Source organism: Solanum tuberosum, unplaced genomic scaffold (assembly GCF_000226075.1).
Source record: "Solanum tuberosum cultivar DM 1-3 516 R44 unplaced genomic scaffold, SolTub_3.0 scf00044, whole genome shotgun sequence".
NCBI classification, from domain to species: domain Eukaryota; kingdom Viridiplantae; phylum Streptophyta; class Magnoliopsida; order Solanales; family Solanaceae; genus Solanum; species Solanum tuberosum.
Window position 1 is genome coordinate 1,473,163 of NW_006238970.1, and position 8,232 is coordinate 1,481,394.

Here is an 8,232-nt window from a genome sequence, read left to right on the forward strand (position 1 = left end):
AGTGACAACAGTATAAGCAACACAACCAATGAACAGTCCTCGTTCAACAAAATGCATACAATCTACACACATGGACTCACTACTGAAAGTTCCTCATGATTAAGGTTTTGGGAAAGGGGAAGAGAACTTCATTAGCATTCAGTCTTAACGAACACCAAGGACTTTTAGTTGATCCCTGTTAGAAGATTTTCACATGAGACATTAACTGGTAATAGCTGGAAAGTGAAAAATTACTTATGGTTTAATTTGGATGAAAATGTGTTAACTTGAGGAATAACTGATGAAAGGTCAGAAGTGCACAGTAAAAATTCATAAAAGTCAAAATCTTAAGCAGGACTTGAAGTAACCATGAGTTACATGGTAGTAGTTTCAGATGACTTGCAATCCACATTGAGACCCAATTTTTAAATCCTTGACAAAACCAAGGTTACAATGTGCATTCAGTTTTAGTAGCCGTAGTATACTAGTATCAACAGATTTAATCCTCACCCCCCTCCAAAAAAAAGAAAACCTCATCATAAAGTTATCCAATCCAAATATGATGAAGCCTAAAATGAAAAACAAATAGAAAATCACTTAGCACGGTTCATACTGCTATCTCCATCAGATATCATCTTATCAAGCCTTGAAATAGCTGCCACAAGTGCTTGTTCATGATCCTGAATAATGTAAAACAATTAAAACTTTCTTGTGATATTAATGAGTGAGCAGGACACAATCACCACAAAGATTGGTGCCACTAACCTTCAGCACTTCCTTTGCCTTCTCAACCTCCAGAGGGCCTGGATGAGAGGCACCAAAGATCCTCTTCTCCACCTAACCACACTCACGAGTCAATGAACAGTTGCAGGAAGGTAATATCTTTGTGTGTAGCGTGAAACTATTGTTACCTCGTTAATCAACATATCAGTGCGAAGTAACACAATATCATCATCTCCCTTCTTTCCTATGCCATAATGTGATGATGGAAAATCTGTTTTAGACTGACGCATAGTCAAACCTAGGCCTCTAACTGCAACTGGATCACTATCACGTCCACGCCCTGATTCACTGTTATTTCCATGATGAGAAATTCCAGGATCTTCACCCTCCCACTGGATATCCTCCGGAGAGATCTATCAAAGAAGACAAATAAGTTAAAACCTTAAAGAAGCTCTTCAAAATAAACTAAAGCATGATAGAAGACAAAACTGACTACACATGCCAGAATTAAGAACAATAAGTAAATGATAAATAGGAGCTAATACAGAGTTGACTATCAGGCGATTCCTAGTTTTTAAGCAATCAATTGGAGCACGAGGCATGTTTCAGAAGCCTATCAGTGACTGTCCAAGACCTGCAGATGAATATCATGCTAACACCAGTCACACATTACAAGCCAATGATACATAGCATGAACTAACTTGAAAGATCAAACAGCAATTTCTCTTCACACTACACCCTAATAAACAAATAGGAAATGGATTTGCCAATAAACATGCCAGGGTTATTAAATTCGATCAATTTTATTGCTTAATGGGGTGAAGTAATTGAAACGAGGTGATCTGGCGAGCATCAATGGCTTATTTTGATATGATTAATGATGGGAAGAAAAGAGAAAAAGATGAAAAAGAGACCATTTGCTATTTGTGTATTAGGATTCTTTACATATGCTTTCTTTCTTTGTTTGTTCGGACTCATTAAAAATGTTGATGGGTTTGTGTCCCTGCGTTTTTGGAGGATTTGACACAGGTGCAACAATGATCCAACTCAACATACTTTTTTTTTTGATAACTGTTGTCCGAGCAAGATTTCGTGCACCTCAGACTTATTCCACAGGATATGGACAAGACGACTAATTCCAGAAGGGAAGAATCGCCTAGTGTTTTTTGTGTCCGCTGAGTTTTGATACTGAAACCTCAGGGTTCTTAACCACTTCCTTGACTACTTGGCCACACCCTTCGGTGCATTTATGTTTTGTACATTATTTTTTTTAAATTTTTTTTCAAGAAAGATTAAAAAAGAAGGAAGATATCAGGCTGTTTCATTTGTTATGTCGAAAATAACAAGCTTTAACATAACATGAAAATACCATTATCATTGTAAAATCAAGAACTTATTAACACTAAGAAACACTGTTAATATGAGAAACACAAACTTATTGAAAGTACTCCTACTAATAAAATATGTTGTTGGTTCATTCTGTAATACATCATCTTTTTGGAAAAGATATCATCAATAGCAAATACTAGATGTTGAAACCAGTCATTTTAATTACAATTTGATATTGGTAAAACAGATATTGTATTTTTGGCATTTCGCATAAAATGTATGATTCATCTTGACCCCGCTTTGCAGCTTTCTCTATGTTTTTTTTTTTTTCATTTTAGAAACACTATGAATGCGAAAAAGTAAAGAAAAATGTTTTGGATCATGGATAAAATAGCATCAACTTACCTCTTTAAGGTTGACCCATTCCGACGTCTCATTTGCACTACCCCTATCATAAACAAGAACATGTTTACCCTGCCAATGTGCATTAAGAGACTTCAGAAACCAATCACAAGAAATTATTAAATAATTAGTAATCTACAATCAAGAAATCATGCACACCTCAGCTGCCTTACAATCAGCTATGACTGCTTCATAAAAAATATTGTCATCAGGCCATCTAGTTCTCACTTTCCTTCCAATCAATGGATCAAATGATACTGGCTCGTCAGGTTCAGAAACCTGGTTACTGGATTGGCCTCTTCCAGATGGACCCAAGGAAGGATACTGCATTTCTGTTGAAGACACACCAGGCATAGTCTGGTCCTGTGAAGTTTAAAGAAAAATACTCAAAATCAGAGAATCATTCAAGAAGTGTCTGGTAAACTTGCATATCTTTTAGCAATATCTGACTTACAGATTTATGTTTTTTTTACCTTGGGATCTCTATTGGCAGTGGATGTAGATGGCTGGTTTTCTGCAGTAGCAGCTGGTGGCCGAAAAGTAGGAGATGGTCCATAAAAGGAGTGAGAAGGTAAAGATGGGGCTATGATTTGATTCCTACGTGAAGCTGAGACAGAAGAACTGGGTATTTGATCATGAACAACTTGACCAGTACCACGCATACCAGATATCCTCCACTCCCTAAAAAGAGTAGTCAGAGTTACTCTTGACTGCAGAACAAACCACAGAAAAATCCAAGAGGTACAAGAGTTAGCTACAAAGCTAACCTTATTCTTCGGATAACATCATCTTCATTGACTCTACCAAGAAATTCTCGATGGTGTTCACTGGACAATCTTAACTCTTTTCTTAATTCAGATATGAGACTTTCCTTCTCCTGAAGAAAACACATTCATTTAGCAACCATGTAAGGCTGATCAAACAAAATCAAATATTAGATTCAGTAACATATTCTAAAAAAAAAGTACCCAAGTAATGGCATCAGCCTGAGCTTTAAAGGCTCTTAGAACTGAACTGTATGCTTCTTGCTCAAGTTGTTGAATTTCCACCTCCATGTCAGTTTCATCATACATCATAGCAGCTCTGTCATTTCCAGTACCAAAGCCACCACCTCTTGGTATCATACTCCGATCTGACAGAGGAAGATCCTCATCGGTTCCTGCAATAGTTGGCAGGTTTACAGATTAAAATACATACAGTAACGATAGTTATAATGCCATACATATGTACAAAAGAAAACTCACGAACCTCGTCGTGCCTAGAACAACAATGATCAGTTTCTGTCAAACGAAAGACCTCCGAAACTAATATTTTAAACTGCAGCAGGTGCAGGTGCACCCCTACAACAGATTCCAAACTAAGATTTGAATTCCTCCACCGGATTAGAAACCCGAGATGCATAGTCTTTAAAACTCTTAATTCTACCTCGAGATTTCTTTTCTTTTCTTTGTAATTCTGCCTAAAACAAAAAATCTTGAGGCCGAATAACAAGTAGCAATTAATCTTAAAGAAGCAAATATAATTCAAGAAGCAACTACTTCTCCATTATGACAAAGGAACTGTTTTCATTGCAAACAGATTAGTTGTTAAAAGCAAGAAAATTGAAGACATATTAACACCACACAAAGTTCCTTCAAAATTAATCAAAAAATTCAGGCGAAGAACAGAACAGTGCAGACGATGATTCTGTAAAACCCTAATTGAGACATGAAAATGGAAAGAAGAAAAGAAAATCAAAAACTCACCGGTGTTCTCGTAGGCCATAGGCAGCTTGTAAAATTGAAAATTTATGCGAAAGAGAATTCAAAGCAAAACTCAAAATCGATTAAACACCAAGAAATCAAAGGCAATGAGCAGTTTCCCAAATATGTTCTTACAAGTCCAAAATATCGAATTCCGCCTCCTTTTATACTTCTGTTTTTTCGACCGCTTAGCCGTTACTCTTTGAGCTCAATATTAAAAATTCATTTACAAGTAAAAATTAAATTCGCTGATATTTATTATAGTGTTACTAGGTCATCAGTTTACAAAATAACTCAATATTAAAAAAATAAAACTGAATAAATAACCCAATAGTTTTTTTTTATAAAAAAGATCATGAAAAAAAAGGACTGAAATATATTTGAACTTTGACCGAAATTGTTGTAACAATCTCAAACTTTGGACATGACCTATTACCCCTGGATTATTTAATAGTGTAGTTTAAAGATATATAAGTGTCCAGTTGGACAAGTTACTATTTATAATGATGCAATATTTATGATATTCACGTGGGCACCTACATATCTTTAAAATACAATATTAAATAGTGCAGGGTAATAGGTCTTGCTCAAAGATTGGGATTCTTACAACAATTTCGGTCAATGTTTAGATATATTTCGAATCCCAAAAATCATTTAAAACCCGTTCACACAATAACTCAATAGCAATCCTAGAATCCGGTGGAGCTCTTCATTCCCTAGACACCTAGAATGAGATAACTAATTCAACAATTTCCCAAACACACGACAACCTTGCTTTTGGAGGAGTGAAAATTTGTGAGAAATGGAAGAAAAGAAGATGAAACGGAGAATATGGGAGGAAGGAATTGAATGATGAGAATAGGGATCGTAAGGGATGTGATTTGGATGTGAAAGGGTGAGAAAATAGAGGGGTGCAACGGTTTGTAACGGTTGGACTGGAGGAAATGGGGGATTACTTTGAATTTGGGGAGTTTTATTTAGAATGTGTCGCGAGTTGGGTCATTAAAATTAAACAGACAAGTTCTACAAAACCCCGTCTACGGTCTGTAGTTATTCATACGAGCTGTAGACGCCTTCCGTCATTCTTCTCAACACTTAGCAAAATTTAGGAAACATACCTGGGGTTTATGAGTGCAGACTATGGATTGTCAAAGTTTGTACGGTTCGTACTGTGCACCCATAGGCTTAAAGCTGCAGATGTATTTGGACATTGAATTCTACGGATGTTATTTTTGGTTCGTTGAATGAACGGCGACTTGTAAATGGGAACTGTAGAGCTAGTCCTGGAAGACTTACCTTACACCAAGATTCTACGGATCAGACCTATGGTCTATAGGTTGTCCTATGACCCGTAGGTCCAAACCGTAGAACCTTCTGCATTTTAAAATTTTCCAAATTTTTTCTTTCTTTCTTGCATATGTAGCAAACATTAGGACTTTCTTTTACATTTTCTTGACTCTTTTTGGACACGGCCCCTAGAGTAACATAATCTAGCCAAAAATCAAACTTAAAAACATAAAAATCACTAGAAAACTTTCAAACATAAAAATCACTTGAATACTGTTAAACTAGTTGATTACATCTTAGGTTGCCTCCCAAGTAGTTCTTGATTTGACATCGCGTCACGATGCAAACTCCTTGACTACTCAGACTTCATCAAGATCCCATTCTTCTATTACCTCTTTTACCTCCTTTGGTTGACCTAAGTAGATTTTGATCTGTTGACCACTTACCTTGATCTTGATCCTTCCTCATTCTCAAGTTCAACTGCTCTGTGTGAGAACACTTCTAAAACTCTGAATGGCTCCGTCCACTTAGACTTGAGCTTGCCAGGGAACAAGCGCAACCTTGAATTGAATAGAAGTATCAAATCACTGGGAATAAATTCACGCTTTTCAAACTTTTGATCATGGTACTTCTTCATCTTTTCCTTATACAAGTTTTGACTTTCATATACTTTTAGGAGAAACTCATCAAGCTCATTCAACTCATTCAACATTTTACTTGATCCGGCATGCTAATCTAGACTCAACTTTTTGAGTGCCCATATCGCTTTATTCTCTAACTCTACAGGCAATCGACAAAACTTCCCAATCACAAGTTGGTAGGGAGACATACATATGAGAGTCTTGAATGCAGTGCGATAGGCCCATGGAGCACAATAAAGCTTTCTTGACCAATCAGTTTTGTTCACATTCACAGTCTAAGGATTTGCTTAATTTCTCTATTTGACACTTTAACTTGCCCACTAGACTGCAAATGATAAGGAGTTGCTATGTTGTGACGAACACCATACTTCAGAATCAACACCTTGAACAATTTATTACAAAAGTGAGAACCTCCATCCCTGATAATTGCCCTTGGTGTACCAAATCTGGAGAAGATATTCTATTTTCAGGAATGTGGTGACACTCTTTCCTTCATTGTTTGAAAGTGCAACAACTTCCACCCATTTAGATACATAGTCAACCACTACAAATGTGTACTTCATCCCATTCGAACTCACAAATAGAACTATGAAGTCAAGGCCCCAATCATCAAATAGTTCAATCACCATAATATGAGTCAATGTGAGTTCTTTCTTCCTTGAAATACCTCATTCTCTTTGACAATGATCACAAGACTTGGTGAAATCATGAGCATCTTAGAGTATAGTAAGCCAATAATACCCACACTGCGAGATCTTATGAGCATTTCGAATACCACTAGGCCACCAATAGGAGATGAATGGTAAGCTTCAAATATACTCATCATCTCAACCTCAAGAACACAATGCCGGAAAAACTTTTCACATCAGACATGAATTTCCTTCTTTGGTGGAATGACAAATCCAAAGGCACCACATGACTTACCAAGTAATTAGCAAAATCAGCGAACAATGGGATAAGATCAAAAGAAGCAGCCAAAACCTGTTCGTCTGAGAACGTATCTTCTATTTCAAATCCATCAACTAATTTCAACATTGCCTTTTCCTCTAATCTGGACAAGTGATCAACAACTTGATTTTCCATTCCCTTTCTATATTTTACCTCAAAATTGAATTCTCGCAACAATAGCACCCATCGAATCAGTCTCAGTTTTGCATCCTTCTTTTCCATAAGATACCTCAATGCCGAATAATGAATGTGCACAATGACTTTAGTGCCAAGAAAATAGGATTTAAAATTTTCAAACGCGAAGACTATAGTAAGAAATTCTTGTTCAGTGATAGTTTAATTCTTTTGAGCAACATTTAGGGCTTTGCTCGCACAATATATGGGATGAAGAATCTTCTCTCACCTTTGCCCCAATACTCAACAAGTGTCACCCTACTCTCATCACACATCACTTCAAACGGTTGTCCCCAATCCGCTGAAATAATAATTGGTGCAGAAGTCAACTTCTCTTTCAGTCCCTCAAATGCTTTTAGACAAGCATCATCAAAGTCAAATTTTGTTTCCTTTTCGAGCAAATTCCACTATGGGTGAGCCATTTTTGTGAAATATTTGATAAATCTCCTATAGAACCTAGCATGACCAAGAAAACTTCTAAAACCTTCATGGATATAGATAGTGGCAACTTTTCAATCACTTCGACATTTGCTCTATCAACCTCGATGCCTTTTGCGAAATGTGATGGCTTAGAACGATGCCCTCTTATACCATAAAGTGACACTTCTCCTAGTTTAACACTAGATTTCATTCTTAATAGCGTTGTAGAAAATCACCCAAGTGTGCCAAGAAATCATCAGACAAGTCACAAATCATGGAGAAGTCATCCTTAAATAGCTCGATAGTGTCTTCCACCATATCAGAAAATATAGACATCATGCCTTGTTGAAAAGTCGTCGGTGCATTACACAACCCGAATGACATCCTTTTGAAAGTAAACATCCTATAAGGACAAGTGAAAGTAGTATTCTCTTGGTCTTCTAGATCTATAGAGATTTGATTGTAGCCCGAATACCCATCAAGCAAACAATACCAACCCTTTCCAGCTAGACGATCTAACATTTGGTCCATGAACGGTCTTTGGAAATGATATTTCTGTATCCATGGATTTAATTTATAGTAATCCA

General features: G+C 36.7%; 1 protein-coding gene across 1 annotated transcript; it reads right to left on the reverse strand.

The window, feature by feature from the left end:
• Positions 1-353: 353 nt before the first annotated feature.
• On the reverse strand, positions 354-4,371 carry LOC102579711 (protein EMSY-LIKE 3-like). The gene is made up of 9 exons (XM_006343409.2): positions 4,179-4,371; positions 3,402-3,592; positions 3,201-3,310; positions 2,907-3,114; positions 2,593-2,796; positions 2,437-2,505; positions 891-1,115; positions 745-816; positions 354-659 (listed from the first exon to the last, which is right to left on the reverse strand). Exons 1-9 carry the CDS (start codon positions 4,195-4,197, stop codon positions 573-575), a joined length of 1,185 nt encoding a protein of 394 aa, XP_006343471.2. The 5' UTR covers positions 4,198-4,371; the 3' UTR covers positions 354-572.
• Positions 4,372-8,232: the final 3,861 nt, after the last annotated feature.